A 20,561-nucleotide genomic window follows, 5' to 3' on the forward strand; every position below is an offset into this window, starting at 1 on the left:
TATTAATTTAATTACATAAACATAATTATTGAAATCAAATCAAAATATAATTATACTATAATATTATTTAATATATGCAATCTCAATGTATTATATTTTATAAGATATAAAATTATTTTTATTTCACTATAAAATGTTTAATTTTTTAAATAAACATAATATAGTCTAATATGTTTTCAAGTTCATCTCAAATATATAATACACGACTTGAAAGTATTCTTCTCAAACTTGTTTGAACATGAATAACTCTCTTAGGTATTCTGTGTATTCTTACGCGAACTAATACGTCCATTTTTTAAAAGATTCTATGTGAATCAAGTCCTAGTCAAAAAAGAGTTACGGGGCGTAAAACAAAAAAATATGCGAAGGATTGTACGGTCCGATGAATGGACTCTCGATTTCCATTATATATTTTTTAATATAAGAAATTAATATATAAATATATTTAAATTCGAATCTTTCGAGCCGAACTCGAGCCTATGGTTATATATGATTGAGCCGAGTTTGAGCTTAATATTGAAAGCTCGATTGAGCTCGAGCCGAGCCAATAAAAAACGAGTTGAGCCGAACTCGAGCCAGGACTAGTTCGAGCTCGGTTCGGCTCGTTTACACCCCTAGTTACATATCAACAATAAAACATTATTTTGAGATTTATGAATATGTCCTGACCTTTTGAAATTAATTATGACAATAATTAATTTATGATCAAATAAATAATCTTTTAGATTTGAAATAATCAAATTAAAATTTGATTTTTAGAAATATGTATTTAAATTAATTAAAAATAATTGATTTTAAAGATTATTTATTTGGTAAAGAGTCTCCAATTGATTTTCAGTTTAAAATCAATAAAAATTATACGTATACAAACGTATTTTTCACCAGCGTTACTTTTTGGTTCGTAATTTGGTGATACTTAAGAAAGGATTTTTGCGCTATGTCCTCTATACATATTAAAAAACGGTCTTAGGTTGATTGATTTAGGTTGATTGATTTTGTTTCTCTTCAACATAAAGCTCAAAAATGATCATATGATCGTTTTACAATCAAGAAATCGAACAACCAAGTAGTATATGAAACTAGAAAAACTGAAATATTAAAATTTCATTCTAAAATGGTAATTTGAAATAAAGTGTGATGGGAAGCTTAGTGAGAGTTGGAGAACACTCCTTAACTCTTAGAGGAGATTTCTAAATGCCTAAATCAAAGCCTTAAGGCCTTAGACAAAAATTCAAAATTTTCAGAAAAATCTTAAAGCTTTAATGGCGGATTTTGGTATGTGCTTGATTGAGGGCTTGGGGGAAAATCTCCTGCCTTCAGTTTTCTCAAGGGAGGCTATTATAGCCTTCCAAAGTCGGTTCATCGACCAAGTGGGCTGAAATAAGTCAAACAATTATTGATGATATTTTGACTGTTCTTAGGCCAGTTGTCGGTATAGGCAACAATGACTGTTCTAAAAAATAAGACTTAATTAATCCAACTATATATAATTTCGACTGTTCTCGGAAAGATGATGTTGACTTTAAAGAGACATTTTCTCCTGTCTCTAAAATGGATTCTTTTAGAATCATTAAGACTTGGAGCTTCATGAAGTGGATGTGAAAACTGTATTTCTAAATGATAATTTATATGAAGATGTGTTAATGGATCAACTAGAAAGTTTTGTGGTTGAAGGAATGGAACACATGGTGTGTAAATTAAAGAAGTCAATATACATACTTAAACAAGCACCCTAACAATGATTTCTTAAGTTTAATAATAACATAACATTTTTGGGTTTAAGAAAAACATTTTTGTTCGATGTATATACCTAAAGATCAGTGAGAATAAGTATGTAATATAGAATCTATATATTGATGATATATTATTTGCTACTAATGATTTTAGTTTGTTGAGTCAAACTAAAGATTTTCTCTCTAAAAACTTTGAAATAAAATATATGAATGACGCATTCTATGTGATTGGAATAGAAATATTTTGTGATAGATCACATTGATGTTGGTATTGTCTCATAAAACATATATTAATGAAGTTTTTAGAGAGATTTAAGATAGAAAAATGCAAGGCATGTGTTGTTTCAATTCAAAAAAGGAGATAAATTTAGTTTCAATCAATGTCCCAAATATGATTCGGAACGTAATGAAATGAAACGTATTCTTTATATAGTTATGGTTGGAACTTGGAAGTTTGATGTAAGTTCAGACTTGTATTAGACAAGACATTAATTTTGTTGTTGGAATACTAGCTAGATATCAAAGTAATCTAAAAACAAATCATTGAAATGGTAAAGAAAGTGTTGAGGTATCTACAAGGAACAAAAGACTATATGCTCATTTATAGGAGGTCTGATCATTTCGAGGTGATTGGATGCTCAGATTCAGATTTTTTCGAATGTGTTGATACGAGAAAATTCACATTTGGTTATTTGTTCATGTTAGCTAGAGGAACAATTTCATAGAAAAGTGTGAAACAGCCTGTCATTGTTGCATTCACTATGGAAGCTGCATTTGTGACATGCTTTGAGGTCACACTTTATGGTTTATGGTTGCGGAACTTTATTTTAGGGCTCGGACTTGTCGACACTATCACCAAGCCGCTGAAAATTTATTGTGGCAATTCCGTAGTGGTCTTCTTTTTTATAAACAACAAGTATTTCAAAGGTGCTAAACATATGGAATTAAAGTATCTTGTCGTTAAAGAAGAAGTTCAAAAATAAAGAGTGTCAAATATAACATATGAGCATTGAATTAATGATGGCAGATCATTTGACAAAATGATTAAACACGTAATATATGTTCAATTATGATGTGTTTCACACTCTAAACTCATAACTCATGTATTTTGTTGTTTCTGATAAAATGGCATAAATCATGTTACTTATGTTTGTATATATATATACTTAATGAATTAGTGAATAAAACATAATTTCTTGTCTTTGACAAAGACATTATTGTTGGAGTACGTGAAAATCTAGTATGTGATACATAGAAGGGACTATGTCGGTAAATTGACATGCAACCGCTAAGATTCTTATTAGTACTTTTGCTTAATTATGACATTATGATGTTATCATATGATTATTGATTTATCTTATATTATGTGTGCATTATGATTATATTAATATTTATGACAGTGGAAGAATATAAGCCTAACACCCATTTAAATTTTAATATAATAAGAAAAATCATTTATATAATTTGGATCAATGTTATGATTTTTTTTTAAATAAAGTCCTGCCCCAAACACTACACTTTGATGGACATAGTTTATTTAAGTATTTAAGAAAGGTTGGCCATCTCTCAACTCTCTACGAATAATATATTGTCTCCTCTCTATCAAGAAAAAATAATAATAAAGTAGACCCTCTCAAGCTTTGTTTAAAAAAAATAGTAGAGAGGTCGAAGTATGTATTATTGAAGTATGTACGGTGAAAATCATATAATTCAAAAAGAGTAATGATAGGAGAGCGAAAGATTTATAGCGAATAGGTCATATTTAAGATAAAGAGAGAAAATGTAAGTAATAAGAAGAGAAAGAAAATTATTAATGAATATAAAAAAATAAAAATAAATAAATATCAAGTCATCAAGTTTAATCAGCACTACACGTTGTTCGCTTCGCTACAAATCTTTAGCTCTCCTATCATTATTTTTTTCTTTAAGAATTAAGCCTAGAGAAATAAAACATGATAAAAATAATAAAATACATCAGCAACATAATAAAAAAAAAATTACAAGTTATACTATAGTTATATGATGTATATTATATAGGTATAAATGGTATATATTTTATAGTATAGGAATAAAAAATATTTTTTTATTAAATGGTAGATTAGTTCAATATTAGTATTTATTTATATTAAAAATAATATAATAATTTGGTTGTTGGTTCATACTAACTAGTTTCTTAAATTAAAAAAAAAATTAATTTTACATGTCTTAAATATTTTTTATAAACATTATTTATAATAAAGACTTATACTCAAAAGCTCTTTACTACAAATTTATCACTTAAAAAATTATGTGACTACTAACCCTAATTTATTTAAAAAAATATTGAAGTTTATATTAATATAATCATAATTACTATTTTTAAACAAAATAATTAGGTCAAATTAAAAAATATTAATTTTTAAACTATTATTATCACATCACTATTAATTAGTATAAATTAACAACAAAATATGTAATACGATGATAGTTACTCATGGATACCTAATCCATTAATAAAAAAAAATATTAATACATCAGTTATCTGTACCTATTTGTTTAGTTGTTAGTCGTCTTCATTAATTCAATAGTGGCGGCCAAATTCAACTTGAATTCTACATCTTTGCCTCGATCTGGGTCTTTACCAAGAAGATTCAATTTTATAAAATTTGGAATTAAAAATAAAATAATTAATAAAAATAAGGACTCGTTTGATGTCATTATTTGGACTAAATTCATTTACCAAAGTCACAATAGCTCATTCATATTTTTCACATTAAATATACAATATAGTTATCTACCTTAAAATTATCATCTATCATTGTTTTTTTTAAATAATTCAAAAATAAATAAAATAAAAGAAAATTTTGACAAAATGGCCTTAAAGATTAGGGTAAATGAGTTTTTGACCAGCGCATTTAATTTTATGCGTTGTGACCACTTTTTTTTGGACGAAAATGCTCCTGTTGCGAGACGCAACTAGATGCATTGCGAAAAGTCTATAATCGCGAGACGCAACCGGCATTCACGAGACGCAACCAGCAATCGCGAGACACAATTTTATTTTATTTTTGAAAAAATTACCAAAAAAAAAATTCCAATCTCGCGATTGTAGACTTTTCACAGGGGCTTGTGGACTTTTCACATGGTATTCGATTGCATCTCGCGACATAAACAATTTCGTCAAAAAAAATATAAAGTGGTCACCAGCTCATTTTAAATTATGCGCAGATCAAAAACTCATCTACCCCAATTTTTTAGATTATTTTCGTCAAATTTCCCAAATAAAAAACCTTAAAAAAAAATAAACCCAGTTCCAAATGGTTGTTAAGGATAATATTAATCAAATAGTACTCATGCTTATTAAACAAATATCAAACAAAATTTCCTTTCTTTATTTAGAAAAATGACATGGATACAATTCATTCAAACACACATATTCTTTATAAATAACTCACAAATCATGTGAACACAATTCACTTTGCATCAACCAATAAAGACCAAAAGTGTTACTTTTGGTCAGTCTATGAGAGAGAAAACCAAAATGGGAGAAGCCACCACCGCCGCCGCCAACGTCAATAAGCAACCATCCCCGCCGCACATAGTGATGCTACCATTCATGGCCCATGGCCATCTCATCCCTTTCTTAGCATTAGCACGCCAAATCCATCATCTTACAAACTTCACCATCACCATCGCCACCACCCCTCTCAACATCGCCTACCTCCGATCCACCATCACAAACAGCTCTAATCAGATCCATCTCATCGATCTCCCATTCGACACATCCGCCCACAACCTTCCTCCAAACTGCGAAAACACTGAATCTCTTCCTTTATCTCTAATAGTCTCCCTCTTCACCGCATCCACATCTCTCGAAACCCCTGTAAACAATCTCATCGAGCAAATCACAGCCGACGAAGGCCGACCCCCTCTTTGTATCATCTCTGATATCTTCCTCGGATGGGCTAATCGAGTTGCAGAAGCTAATTCCACCGTAAACATCTCATTCACTACCGGCGGTGCGTATGGTACAGCTGCGTATATTTCAATCTGGCAGAATCTCCCCCACCGTAAAACTGATTCTGATGAATTCCATGTTCCGGGTTTCCCGGATTCTAGTAGATTTCATCGATCTCAACTCCATCCTTTCATAAGAGCCGCTGATGGGACTGATGACTGGTCTCTGTTTTTCCAACCACAGATTGCTTTATCTCTTCAATCATTTGGTTGGGTTTGTAATACAGCAGAGGAAATCGAACCTTCCGCTATGGAAATCCTGAGAAAGTATATTAAAAAACCTGTCTGGGCAGTCGGACCCTTGTTGCCTCCAGAAATGCTCGGAACTAGCTCCCCTGTTCCGATTTCGAATCGGCACAGTGGGAGAAAATCCGGCATCTTGGTAAAGGATTGTCTCGATTGGTTAGAAACTAAGGAGAAACGATCAGTTTTATACATTTCATTCGGTTCACAGAACACGATAGGTGAAACCCAGATGATGGAATTGGCTAAAGGATTGGAAAAGAGTGGCAAACCATTCATCTGGGTGATCAGGCCTCCAGTTGGGTTTGATGTGAAGGGAGAATTTAAAGATGAATGGTTGCCGGAGAGATTTGAGGAGAGAATAACAAGGGAGAAGAAACAAGGTTTGTTGGTTAGAGGATGGGCGCCGCAATTGGAGATACTTAAACACAGTTCGATAGGTGGGTTTTTGAGTCATTGTGGTTGGAATTCAGCAATGGAGAGTTTGAGTCAAGGTGTGCCTTTGATTGGGTGGCCATTGGCGGCGGAGCAAACGTATAATGTGAAGATGATGGTGGAGGAGATGGGTGTTTGTGTGGAATTGACTAGAGGGGGTAAAGGGGAGATAGATTGTGAGAAGGTGGAGAAGATAATTGTGGAGGTTATGGAGATGGAGGAGATGAAGATGAGGGCGGAGAAGATTAGGGATTCGATTAGAGTTGCAATGGAAGATGGAGGAGATGGGAAAGGATCGTCTCTGCTAGCTTTGGATGATCTAATCCTTAAACTTGTTTCTCTTTCTACACTATGACTATGAGATAGAAACATGCTTGACAGAATAACAAACAGTTTGCTTAAGAGAAATCTTAGTCAATTCCCCATTTCTTGGGAACTTAAATGCATTATTTATTGTGTTGTATTTTGTTGTTTATTATAATATATTTGATTTTATGCATTTTTGATATATATATATATATATAATATATATATATATATATATATATATAATAATGTTTAAAAATTTGTTTGGTTTGACAGGTTGGTGAATATTTGAGTTAAATTGTGGGTTAACTCCTCCATAAATTTGAAACGATTAAAAATAAAATAAAAAAATTTTATATGTATGTTTCGAACTTGTAACTTAACAAAAATATTTTAAAAAATAAATATAATTTATATTAAAAATTAATTCATAATATATTTATATTAAAATAAATTAATTTGTTTGATATAGTGAGAAGGATTAAGTATTGAGAATAATATAGTGAGAAGGATTGGGTATTGAGAATAATATTTTTTTTAATATAAGTTGAGTGATTTATTTGTGTGAAAGTGTGATTGAGATTGATGGTTGGTTTGTCGAGTGATAAGAGGTTGATTTAGTTCGGTGGTTGGTTTGCCGAGAGATAAGAGAGACGTATGAAAGTGTGATTGAGATTGATAGTTAGTTTATCGAGAGATAAGAGACGTGTGAAAGTGTGATGTCACGAGATGAAGAGGTTCATTGGAATTGGTGGTTGGTTTGTCGAGGGATAAGAGACTGGTAATAGAGGATCATAAGGTCACGAGATTATAGGTCAATTGTGATTGGTAACTAATTTGTCGAGGGATTAAAAGCATGTGAAAGTATTAGGTCTCGATATGAAAGATCGATGTTAGTGGTTGGTTTATCAAGGAATGAGAGGCATGTAAGATTGAGATTGATGGTTGGTTTGCTGAGGTACTGGTAAAAAAAGATCCTAAGATCATGAGATTAGAGGTCGATTGTGATTAGTGGTTTAAAATATATATGAATGAAATGTTGATTGATCAAAGTGTGATGTCATGATATTAGAGATCGAGTGAAATTGGTAGTTCATTTACCGTGGAATAAAGAGACGTCTAAAAGTGTGAGGTCACGAGATGAAAATGTCAATTAAGATTTGGGTGGGTAGTTTGGTGAGGGATAAGAAACGTGTGAAAGTGTGTGAGCTCACAATATTAGTAATGAGAGTTGTCCATAGGAAAAAAGAATATCGATCGGTGGTTAAATATGTGACTAGGATGGTTGGTTAACCCAAATATGAAAGTGAGGCCATGAAATGAAAGATCGATTGGATTAGTGGTTGATTTGTTGAAGTGAGGGTAAAGAAGTCATATTTATCCTCTATCATTTTTATATTTTATTTTTATTTATACAATTTTTTTTTTCTCAATTTTTTAAAATTATTTTAAATAGCTTCTTTAATTTAATTTTAAATTAAGTTAATTTTGATCACAAATTTAATATAGAATAAATTTGGCTAATAATCATTATTTATAATTCCCAACTTATTTATCATTATTAGTTCATTTGTACTCAGACTTTGATTTGAAGTCAATTTAGCACCAATTAAATTTTTTTAAACTTTATTTAGTTTATTTTTTTAATTTTAGTTTTATCAAGTTATTTTTATTTATATAGTCTTTTAAGAATTAATTTTTAAGAAATATTTTGTTGTTTTTTTTAAACATGTGTTTTTTAATTTTAGTTTTCTTATATCAATAAAAAGAATCTAACTTATTTTGTAATAATTTTAGTTTTTAATGTTTAGTTTCTTAATGGATAGTTTTTTTATTTACTTTCTTTTAAAAATTATTTTTATTTATTGAGTTTCTTTTATTTTCATTTTTTTAATTTCAGTTTAACTATTTTTTCTGTTCTCTTACTTTTATTTTTTAAATAATTTTTCTTCTTAAATTTCATTTTTAATTTATGTCAAATTTATTTTGTTTAATTATTTTTATCTTTAAATAAAAAAAGGCAATTCATATGATACTATATCGTCAATCCGCCCCTATATATAAAGCCTTTGTTTTTTAAAGAGAAACTGAGTGTCTTTTGTTTTTAAAAGAGAAACTAAGTGTTAAGTGAATTAAAATTATATAACTTTTGAAGATTTAAATGATTTAATATTTTAGAATTTTGTATTTGATATTCAATTAAAGTTATAATAGTGTTGAATTTTCAATCCTTAAAATAATTGAAATAGTTGCATAATATATAGAAGTTAACTTAAGTTAACTTATAATAAAAGATGTCTATTTTTTTCATTAATAAAAAAATTAGTATAATTCTTTTTTATCATTTAAATTATTTTACTAGATTAAAAAGAGATCATAGATATTATATGTTGAATATGACGACTTCATGATTGATCTAGTTTAGTTCCTTATGAGTTTTCTATTAATGGAAACTACCTTATAAGTTGTTTAATTGATCCGTTAGTATAAACTTAAGCCAAAATCTATGATTAGTGCTTTTAGTGCTGAACTTATTTAGACCATCTTCAACCCACAAACTCATTCTTAAACTCAAAATGCAGTAAACGTCACATTAAACAGTAATTCATCTCCAACCTAAAAACTCATTTCCAAACCCAAAAGAATATTCACTAACTTTTTAACATTATTAATATTATCTATATATTTATCAACTATACATATTTAACCTCAATCTTTTTTCATTCATTTAATAATATTAAAATAAAATTAAGTATATATATCAATAATTCATAAACAACAAAATAATTCAATAATACATTTAAATAAACAAACATATTATACATTTCTTGTTTAAAATTATAAATTTATAATCTATAAAATTTAAGTTATAAAATATAACGTAAAAATATATAATAAAATATAAATATAAAATAAATTAGATAAAATTTTAAGTATAATACAATTTAATGATTTAATTAAATATTTAAAAAATATTATAACTTTTTATCTTTGAATTAAAAAATTAAAAAACCAATAAATTGTTTCAAATAATTTATTTAAATAAGTTTAATATTTAAATTAATATAGCATATATGAGTTTATTTTTAGAAAGAGAATTTACATTCTCATTTTGCAGGGAAGTTTGCAGTTCGAATTGGAGCAAATTTTGGAGTTGCGTTTGCGTTTGAGTTTGCAATCCGGTTGGAGAAGCCCTTAGTTTTATGAATTGTGTCGAGAATGATGATTGAACTTGAAAAATGGATTTTCTCTCTCCTATTATATTTAAATTCAATCTAGTGTTGACACATCATTTCCGACATCATTCATGATACCAAATTCTGGCTCTCCATCGTTACACAAACTTATCAATAATTTCCTTCACTTTAATTAGTTTGTTGGCAAGTATATAGCTTCAACTCTTTTCTTCTTCCTAACTTTACTAAACAATACAAATTTATCCTAGACTATTTAACCTCTCCTAATAAAGAAAAAATGTTGACAAACAATCATAAGCAACAATTGTATATGTTCTTTCAAGTTTAATTAAACTATAGATATAGATATATGCTAATACTACTAGTACTACTAACTATAATTCTCTGCAACTGCTATCTTAATTTAAGAATTTATATACAACAAAAGAAGAAACAAAACCTGAATTTGTTGTTTCATGAATTGACAGACCAGTCATAATTCTGGTAAACAACATTGATGGAGCCACCATCCTCTAGAAGATGGGATAAAAGACCTGCTTTTGAACAATCCAAGAAATTCATCAACCATTTCAGCATCTCCTTTTCTGATTGTCCAATATCCACATCAAACCTGCAATATATATTGGTTTTCATGTAATTATACATCCATGATCATTCATTCATTCATTCAAGTTAAAAAGACAACAAATTAATTAATTTTCTCTACCAATTGATGATTCTTGTCATGTTGTACACTGTCCTGTTTCCCAAATCCACCTCCATTCCATTCTTCTGAAAAAACTCCCTTGTTGCATTTCTTAGTTCTGATTCAACCCCTTGTGGGGTAAAGAATCTCACACTCGGGCTTGATCTTGTCCCATCGCAAAGCCCGAAATGAATAAGTGGATTCACTTTTCCAAATGCAAACTGAAAAGATTAATTAAATTACTTGTTAGTTTTGTTACTAGATATTTGTTCAAAAACACTAAATTTACCTCTAGACGTCTGTCTCCAGAGCCAAGAGATTTGGTCAAGGAATAAGGTGGTCTCTTGTTGCCTCGAAGGATTCCATTCTTAATTGCACCAAGTGAATAATGATATCCTCCAATTACATATTGAAAATCCGAATACAAAGTTCTTCTATCAATAACTCCACCTCGAGCTCCCATCCTTATTATTGCATGAATTACCATTGCATTGTAAAGGTTCAGAAAGAATGTCAGTTTTTCTTCTTCCAAGAATTCACCAATATTCATCCTTTGAAGATCTTGTACCAAATTTACATATCTGCATGCATTTTAAACCATAACATGATCACTATCAGAAAAGTTCAAACCACCACCAATCAATTCTCTAATTACCTTCTGAATTCTTCGCTGTTGCTGATACCCATATAATCTAGATGAAGCCTATCTTCGGAGGAGTATGACTCTAGTATGGCAACCATTATCTTAGTCAGTCTATGGCTAACAGAAGCTGCACGCTTTGGCTCTAAGTCATTTGGAACTCCTCGGATATTAAAGCATCTTGAAATAAATGACTCATGTTCTAGAAATCTGTAGCAATGGCTTCCATCTTCAAATTCATTTTCCCTGTACATTAAGTCATCAAGAATTAATGCAGTTAAAACTAGGGACTATTCAGATCATGATGTGAAAAAGTTCTACATTTGTTATCATGGTTTCAAAAAATGACAATAACCTAGAAAATAATCTACTCTGGATAATTATTTTTACCAAATGTTCATACCCAAAGACATGATGTATGAAATGCTTCCTGGCCAGCTTCTTCCCAATCTCGACCGCCTATAAAATTTTGTTCAGCCTCATCAACATTGTTTAGTCATAATTCTATTCTAGTAAAGGCGTAATCACCTCAAGTAGGGAATCAATTTACATATTTCTATAAAATGAAAATTATCTATATATCATAAATTTGGGATCACAATCTTGCCAATTAATCATTTGTCAAATGAAGTGTGATCCCTTGATTCACTTATTTTACCAAATATAAAAAAACATCTGGTATTAGCAGCTAAAATGGTATCAAGGTACAATAAAAAGGTTGGGATAAATCCCACTTTTCAAATGAGATCAATAAATTATTTGATGAAATTTTTGTACACTTAAGTTACTCAATAAATTGAAATTATTATTAGAGTTTCAAATGAATCTCATATCAGAAAATGATAGATAAATATTATATTAAACTAGAGCCGTAAATGAGTCAAGCCGAGCTCGAGTTAAGTTCGAACTCGATTAAGTATTTATTAGTTCAACTCGAACTCGAGCTCGAGCTCGAACAAGTTTATAAATTCGAGCTCGAGTTCTACTCGACTATTACCTATTAACTCGACTTGACTCAAAAAACTTGAATAAAATTAAATTTCTTTAAAAATAATATTTATTTTAAATTTTAGGTTTTAATAATAAAATAAATAAATATATTATTTATTATGGGGCTAAAAAAAGCTCGACAAGCTTTCGAGTAAATATTTAAATGAGTTCGACTTGAATATTCAACGAGACGTCTCTAACTTGACTCACACTTAGTTAAAGTTAAACTCAAGTTGAGTTTTGACCGAACTGACTTACGAACAACTAAACTACTTTCAGCCCTATATTAAACTATCCACCACAAAACCACGCACGTTGGAAAAAAAAAATAATGTGCTTAAAGACTCACATAATTATTCAAAATAAGTTTCAAAATACAAAATTAAAACCAATTATGAAATATCCTCTAACACCCTTCATTTATGAACATGTTAAGCATTAAACCATATATGCATAGATCATGGAGCCATGTACTATTGTCACGCTGCACAGGGTGTGTGCGCGTTACCTTCAATATCATCATTTATGATTCATTATTTTATTCTAATTTTGTTTTTTTATATAATAAAAATAGACATTTTATACTATTTTATGAGATCCTACAATATTACAATACATAAATATCACAATAATCTAAAAGTTCATTTGAATAATAATTTAGAAAATAATATATATTAAATTAAGTTAAAAATCACACTAAATCTTGAACCATGATCTATAAAATAAATTTCATATTTAATAAAACTTATAACCTAGATTATTAGTTTATTTACAACTAAAAAAAATAATTTAAAATAGGTAATATAGATGCGAATGCATGTTAATTGTCCTAGTCCGCAAAGCATATGATCAAGATCTTTCATCAATGCAAAAAAAAAAAAAAAATAATAATTGAGAATCGTACCTCCTTCCGGTCACAATGGAAGTGATGAATGATGATCTCGACCATATCGGCGCCGGCGAAGCAGTTCTTAACGATCTTCATCTTCATCAGGCGATCTTGAATTGGCAATTTCTGCCTTAGTACCCTCACGATAGTTACCATCTCATCCAATCGTTCATCTTCTGGATCATCGAAACCGTACACAGGTGATGCCGGAGCATCGTCAGGGCATTTCCGGCATAGTATATCCTTCAATCTCTGCTCTAACAAGCCGCTTTTCCTAAGAGAATTGAACGCAACAAGTCCTCCCAAGAGTTTCTCGTTGAAGAAAATCTGAGGAACTGTTGATTTTCCGGTCCTCTCTACCAACTCTTTTTCTCTCATCGGATAAACATCAATGTTGATTTCCACGAACTTGAAACCTTTCTCTCTAAGAAAAGTACGGACGGCAGTGCTATCACGGCAGTTTGATCTAGAGAAGAAGCTTATTCTTCCTTTAATCAGACCTTCAATCACGACATTGTTTTCGTACTCACTTTTAACCTTGACGATAACTTTAAGGCCAGAGAGATGAAATTCCGTGACGTTTGGAAATAAATTCGAATTGTATTTGAATGATTTAGAATCGTCAATCTCCTTTAGATTTAAAGACGAAAGACGTTTCGCTATCGCCGCTGAAAAGCTATTACTCTTCTCACGGAAGAATTTACCAAATAACTTCATGTCGATTGAGGTTTTCTCCTGTATAGATTTAGGTTTCTCATGTGTAAACTGAGCTATACCTGGTGGTGGCTCTGGCTTCGGAAGCTCGGAATGAGGATGAACAACAACCTTCACCGATTCCAATTCCAATTCCGCATTTGCCTTCAAATCAGCTCTGGAAACGTCCGCATTTTCAACCTCACGTTTATTTTCATCTTCTGACGACATCAATCGTTCAATCTGAGGAACTTTGTCTCCTCTTCCTTCATGTAGATCCACATTCACGTTATATTCTCCGTCGTCTCTCGCATGATGAACAAAGGAATCTGAATTCTGATTTGAAATGGTTCTGTCAGCTAGATTGACGTTCTCCACTCCAATCGGTAAATCCATGATTACCTTGATGAGGAGATGGAGATATCGAAATTCTCTGAAAAAACGGTTACATGTAAGGAAGGAGAGAGAGATGAAGAAGAAAAAAAAGACGAACCAATGCAGAAAGAATAATAATAGGAGCGTTTATATCGGAGGATAAATCCTCACCGGCGAATCTCTTTATGCCGGCAGATTCAATCCTGGGCCCATAATAAGCTCTTTTTTTCTTTCTTATTTGTTATTATTAAAAAAAAATTATACCAAATTAAACAAAAGAAATATTACAAAAATATAGACAAGATTCAATATACAATCTCTATAATAAAATTAATGGTAAAACTTTAATGTAATTGAGTTTGTTTAGTAAAATATAGATTTTAAATAATTATTCGAACAATCTAATTAATTATCTCAAAATAAAATGGTAGTGTGTTTTTGATAAGAATTGTTTTTTTTGAAAAAGTAAAACAATAGGGGAAGAAGCTTAAAACTTCTAATTAGAAAATAACAATAGGAAAAATTACAAATTTTATAAACTAGCCTGAATCTGGATAAAAATATATATAATATATAATATTTCTATCAATAAATATTTTAGATAAAATTAATATTATTCAAATCTATTTAATTTAAAATTGGTTTTAATTTATAAAAATTAAGTTTAATCTAAACTTAATGTTAGTATATATTTTATCCTTTAACTCCTCAATTGACCATTATCTCTTAACTCACATTTTTTCATATTTTTTCATGTCTCTTTTATCTCCTCAGTAAAACCACCCACCAATCTTAGTCGAACTCAATTGATGACACACCTCTTATCTTATTTTTCGTCAAACTCAACCACTAACTCTCAATTGACCCTTATCTTGTGACTCACATTTTTTCATATGTTTTTTTATCCTCTCGACAAACCACCAATTGATCATAATCTTGTGACTCACACTTTTTCATATGCCTCTTTTATCTCCGACAAACCACTCACCAATCCTAGTCGATCTCTCTTTTACTCTCACTTCAACAAATCAACAACCAATCTCAATTGATCACATACCTCTTATCAAACGTCAAACCAACCACTAATCCTCCAATTGACCATTATCTTGCGACTCACACTTTTTTATATATATCTCTTTATCCCCTTAATCGACAAATCACCCACCACCGGACCTCTTATTCATTATCAAAACTCAACCACTAACTCCCAACTGACCCTCATCTTGTGACTCGCACTTTTTTATGTCACTTTATCCCCTTGACAAACCACACACATACCTTAATCTTGCGACTCACATTTTTTCATATGTCTCTTTATCTCTCGACGAAACCACTCACCAATCTTAGCTGACCTCTCTTTTACTCTCACTTCAACAAATCAACAACTGATCTTAATTGATCACAGATCTCTTATCTAATATCAAACCAACTACTAACCCACAATTGACCCTAATTTTGTGACTCACACTTTTCTCATATGCCTCTTTATCCCCTTGACCGAAAAACCACTTACCATCCGACCTTCATCTAGTGATCTCAAACTTTCAAATACTCGCCAAACCAATCACTAATTTCGACCTCACCCATCTCGTGATCTCACACTTTTAAATGTTTGTCAAACTAACCACTAATTACGACTTCACACTTTCAGATGCCTTGTATCTTTGTTTAAAAATTGCGCCATAATATATTATAGTCAAGAATGCATTCTTGAAAATATAAATTTGTATGTTTTTATGTTTTTATATTCGAACACTAGTCTTAAGCATGAAATATTAACACTTTAACTGATAAACTACTTGAGATTATTGAAATAATTTTATTATTTTGTGTATTTATATATATATATATTTTGTCTTTAATATTTATTATCAATTAATTAATTTTTATATTAATTAAAAAATTATTTATGCTCATAAAAAAATATTATATACATGTATAAGAAAAAATAATAAAAAATAAAATGTATTTATATATAATTAATGATGAAAAATAATATATATATATATAAATAAAAGATCATTACATTTAATATATATATATATATATATTATAAATTATTGAATATTATATATAAATATAAAAATTATGAATGAAAAATATATATTTTAAATGATTACCAGTGATAAAATAAAATATATTTACATAAAATCAATAATGTTGGGAGAATATATGTAATATATATAAATATAATGAGAGAAATAAATTAATTAACTAATATAAAAAAAATTAAATATAATATATATATAATTAATTATATATATTTATTTAGTAAGATTTTATTATATATATATATATATATATATATTATGATTAGTCATAAATAAATTATATTTTATATAAAATTAATAATAAAGACAATATATATATAATGAGAGAAAAATAAATTAATTAATCTATATAAAAAATTAAATAATATATATATATAATAGGAGAGAAATCTTAATTTTTATAAATAATTTTAATTAATTTATCTCTCATCTCATATTATATATATATATATATATATATATATATATATATATATATATATATATATATAAAAAAAGAAAATAAAATAAAATAAAAAAATACATATATTATAATATATTAAAAGAGAGAAATATAAATATAAATATAAATATAAATATATATATAATAATAATTAATTTTTAAAGTATTTAGATAAGATGTTGTGGTTAATTTGAAAATGTATGTGAGAGTAATGAATATTTGGTTCGGATCGTGAGTTGACTGCCCACCCATAAACTTGAAAAATTAAATAAAAAATGTGATATACACAAATTTTAAACTTGGAACTTCATAATATAATTTAACATTTTAACCAACTAAGTTAATACTACTTTATATTTTAAAATTAACTTCAAAATTATAAACTTACAACATTTTTAATAATATAACTTAACATTTTAAATAATTAAAATAATAATATTTTAAATTCGTTTATATAATTTATTTTATATATATATATAACATTATATATATATAATTGTTACTCATATAAAATATATATAAAGAAATTAATAATCTTAAATAGTGTAATGGTTAAGTGTTCATTCTACGTAATATTGTCAGAAATAAATTGATAAAACTCGGTAAAAAAATATGGTTGGTAATATAGTATATGTTGGCTAACGAAAGTGAGTTGATAAAGCTCGATAAAAAAGAGATAGTAATAATTATAAAGAGGGTTAAGAAATATGTTGGTTAGTTGACGGAAGTAGGGTTGCAAATGAGCCGAGTCGAGCTCAAGTTTGCTGAAGCTCAAGCTCGACTCGATTAAGTATTTATTAGCTCGACTCGAACTCGCGCGAGCTCGAACGAGCTTATAAATTGGAGCTCGAGTTCGACTCGACTATATTACCTACAAGCTCGGCTCGACTCGAAAGTTTGAACAAAAATTTAATTTTCAAGCTCGAACTCGATTCGAGCTCGAACTCAAACCAATTTTATTTATAAAATTAAAATATCAAACTTTCATACATATTAATAATTTAAAACATGATATTTCAAAATTAAAATATGAAACAATCATAACTATTCAAAATTCAAAAACATAATAATCTAAAATATTAAATTACCATTACTATTCAAAATTCTAAAACATAAAATTCAAAAATTAAAGTACAAAACTATAAAAATTGTTTGAACATTCAATATATTAATCTTTTTAACTCATGTTCTTCAATCATAGCACACGTACAACTACCTGCATTCAATAATATGAAATGTTTAATTTTAAAAATAATTAATATAAAAAATAAATTTTAAAACAAATAACTAAAATTTAACTTACTTTAAGATATAGATACCCAACAACAAAATTTCTTAATATGTCTTCTTCTTTCTGAAAAAGTGAAAACTTAAATAAATAGGTGATAAAATTAAGTATGTATCATAAGAATTTAATAATGAAAACTTATTTTAGTCTTCTTACGAGATTCAAACATTATACAATAATTTATTATTTTTTCTTTAAATATTATATATATTATATCTTTATTATATAAAATATATTAACATTTTTTATCTCTTTCAATATTATATATAATAAACATTTTTTATATATAATATATTAACTATTTTTATCCGTAAATAATTATATATTATAATATACTAATTATTATATCCATAATATATTAACCTTTTTTTATTTCTTTTCAATATAAAATATAAAGTATAATATACTTTTATTATAAATAAAATATTAACCATTTTTATTTTTTTTATACTAAACTAATTATTATATCTTAATATTATTTTTATTATATATAATATATTAACCATTTTTTATCTCCTATGTATAGAATAATCGAAGTTTTATCATAATACAATACATGAAAAAAAGATATATAAGTATAAATTTCTTTAAATAAATAAAAAAAAGATGAACAAGACTTACCTTACCATTGAGTTCACCAATAAAATAATTTTTTCCTTTCTTGGATTTCCTTAAGGTAAAAAAAAATCAAAGTTAAATAAAAAGCAAAAACAATAGTTATCATAAAAGTGAAAATAAATTTAATTACCTGTAAGCCTCTTCTGAATCTGAATGAGATCGATGTGAAACAAAAAAGAAAAAAAGAAGAAAATTAATAGATGAAGAGTGAAAAATATGTGAAGACTAAAGAATAAGAGATTAAGAGCTAAAGAAATGGTGAATAATTAATGAAGAAAAAATTAAGAGTGAAAGAATGGTGAAGAGTGAGCGAAAGAAATGGTAGAAAATGAAGACAATAATGAAAGAAGAGGCGATTAGATGAAGAAGATTATGTTAGATGAGAATGAAAGAAGAGGCTTTATGTTAGATGAGAATGAAAGAAGTTCGTAGATATGTTAGAAATTAGGGTTTTACTTATGGATTGTGGGCCTTTATATTTATATGGCTTTGAAGAGAAAAAGAGGGAAAAAATATATTATTTGAGTTTTAATATTAAATAAAAGAAAATTATATATTAAATACTTAGGCTCGAAAAAGCTCGACAAGCCATCGAGCAAGCTTTATATGAGCTCGAGCTCGACTCGAATTTTAAACGAGTCGGCTCGAGCTCGGCTTGAGCTCGGTCAAAGTTAAGCTCAAGCCGAGTTTTGATCGAGCGGCTCACGAGTGGCTCACGAGTAGCTTGACTCATTTGCAGCCCTAGACGTAAGTTAGTTGGTAAGTGGATGAGAATAATATTGTTGTTTATCAGAAATGAGTTGATAAAACCCAGTAAAGAGAATATGGTTATGTAATATAGAATATGTTGGCTAACGAAAGTGAGTTGATAAAGCTCGGTAAAAAAGAGATGATTAACTAATAAGGAATATTTCGTTTGATTGACGAATCACATGAGTCAGTAAGTAGGTGATGATAAATTTTTATTTTGTTTTTAACAGTACAAATGTACGAAAACCTCGCTAGTTATTCTTAAAAACATAATGTACCATAAATCTTCAATTTTCAATCCTCATTTGTTTCAATTTGTCATTCAAAATTCTCACTAAATAATCGTGAAAATCTTAATTATTAAATGTGTTTCTTTTACTTTAAAGATTACAAAATTTTAAAATATTTTATAATAAAAGGTATTTACATAATATTGTATAATTTGAATAATTCCACTCTAATAATATATATATATATATATATATATATATATATATATATTCATTTTCATCTAAGAATTGACACCAAATATAACATAAAAATCATTAGTGACATGTATTTTTATTAATTTATAAATATAGATAAAATGTTAACTACATTTGTACATTTGAACCGTTGTTTGGTATAATTTTAACAATTGAGCCATAAATGGTAAAATTTAAAAGAAAATGTCCAAAATTTTAATTGATCTCAATTAAAGAACTCTAGTTTGACCAAATATAATTAAGGAGTTTGTTAATATTGAGACTATAATATCATCGATGTTAAATATTCTTTATCTTATTTTTTTTCTCAAAAGCGATGATAAAAGATAATTTAATAAGAGAAAAGTGAAGAAATGATCTGGCTATCTAGGTGGTCATACACCTCAGAGATAATAAATGAAGAAAGAAAGAAACGAACCAAATAAGAAACCAAACTTTATTCTAATCCTAAATCTTACTATTTTTTCTTCCTCCATGAAAACCCTAAATCTTATGAAATGAGATTCTCGTCGTTATCGTTGTTCTTTGCACCTCAAATCTAAGTCGCTCAATATCCCAGTTGATATTCCTCCGATCTAGGTCGCTTAGTATCCTAGTTAATATTCCTCCAATCTAGGTCGCTCAGTATCACTGTTGATATTTCTCTGTTCTCGTCTTTTTGCATCTCAAATCTTCATCGTTTCATTTTGCATCTCATATATTCTTAATAAATTAAATTGTAAAACTCTGAATCTTGAAATGAGAT

At 28.4% G+C, this 20,561-nt stretch overlaps 2 protein-coding genes across 2 annotated transcripts; one reads left to right on the plus strand and one right to left on the minus strand.

The window, feature by feature from the left end:
• The first annotated feature begins 5,187 nt into the window (after positions 1 to 5,187).
• Positions 5,188 to 6,906, plus strand: LOC124945614 (UDP-glycosyltransferase 92A1-like). Its single transcript, XM_047486075.1, has one exon. The coding sequence runs from the start codon at positions 5,236 to 5,238 to the stop codon at positions 6,760 to 6,762; it is 1,527 nt and encodes a 508-aa protein (XP_047342031.1). The 5' UTR covers positions 5,188 to 5,235; the 3' UTR covers positions 6,763 to 6,906.
• Positions 6,907 to 10,310: 3,404 nt separating this feature from the next.
• Positions 10,311 to 14,065, minus strand: LOC124910253. The gene is made up of 6 exons (XM_047450876.1): positions 13,130 to 14,065; positions 11,639 to 11,694; positions 11,251 to 11,481; positions 10,885 to 11,176; positions 10,617 to 10,816; positions 10,311 to 10,520 (listed from the first exon to the last, which is right to left on the minus strand). The coding sequence occupies exons 1-6, from the start codon at positions 14,036 to 14,038 to the stop codon at positions 10,364 to 10,366; spliced, it is 1,845 nt and encodes a 614-aa protein (XP_047306832.1). The 5' UTR covers positions 14,039 to 14,065; the 3' UTR covers positions 10,311 to 10,363.
• Between the last annotated feature and the right edge of the window lie 6,496 nt (positions 14,066 to 20,561).

Source organism: Impatiens glandulifera, chromosome 7 (genome assembly GCF_907164915.1).
Source record: "Impatiens glandulifera chromosome 7, dImpGla2.1, whole genome shotgun sequence".
Taxonomy (NCBI): domain Eukaryota; kingdom Viridiplantae; phylum Streptophyta; class Magnoliopsida; order Ericales; family Balsaminaceae; genus Impatiens; species Impatiens glandulifera.

What these genes read in the sequence shown, in the direction of transcription:
- LOC124945614 (XM_047486075.1), top strand. Translation starts at nt 5,236, where the DNA reads ATGAGAGAGAAAACCAAAATGGGAGAAGCCACCACCGCCGCCGCCAAC.
- LOC124910253 (XM_047450876.1), bottom strand. Translation starts at nt 14,038, where the DNA reads ATGTCGTCAGAAGATGAAAATAAACGTGAGGTTGAAAATGCGGACGTT. An exon ending in TCCATTGTGACCGGAAGGAG is followed by an intron (nt 11,695 to 13,129) that starts GTACGATTCTCA and finishes AAAATTTTATAG; the next exon opens with GCGGTCGAGATTGGGAAGAA. An exon ending in AACAGCGAAGAATTCAGAAG is followed by an intron (nt 11,177 to 11,250) that starts GTAATTAGAGAA and finishes AAATGCATGCAG; the next exon opens with ATATGTAAATTTGGTACAAG.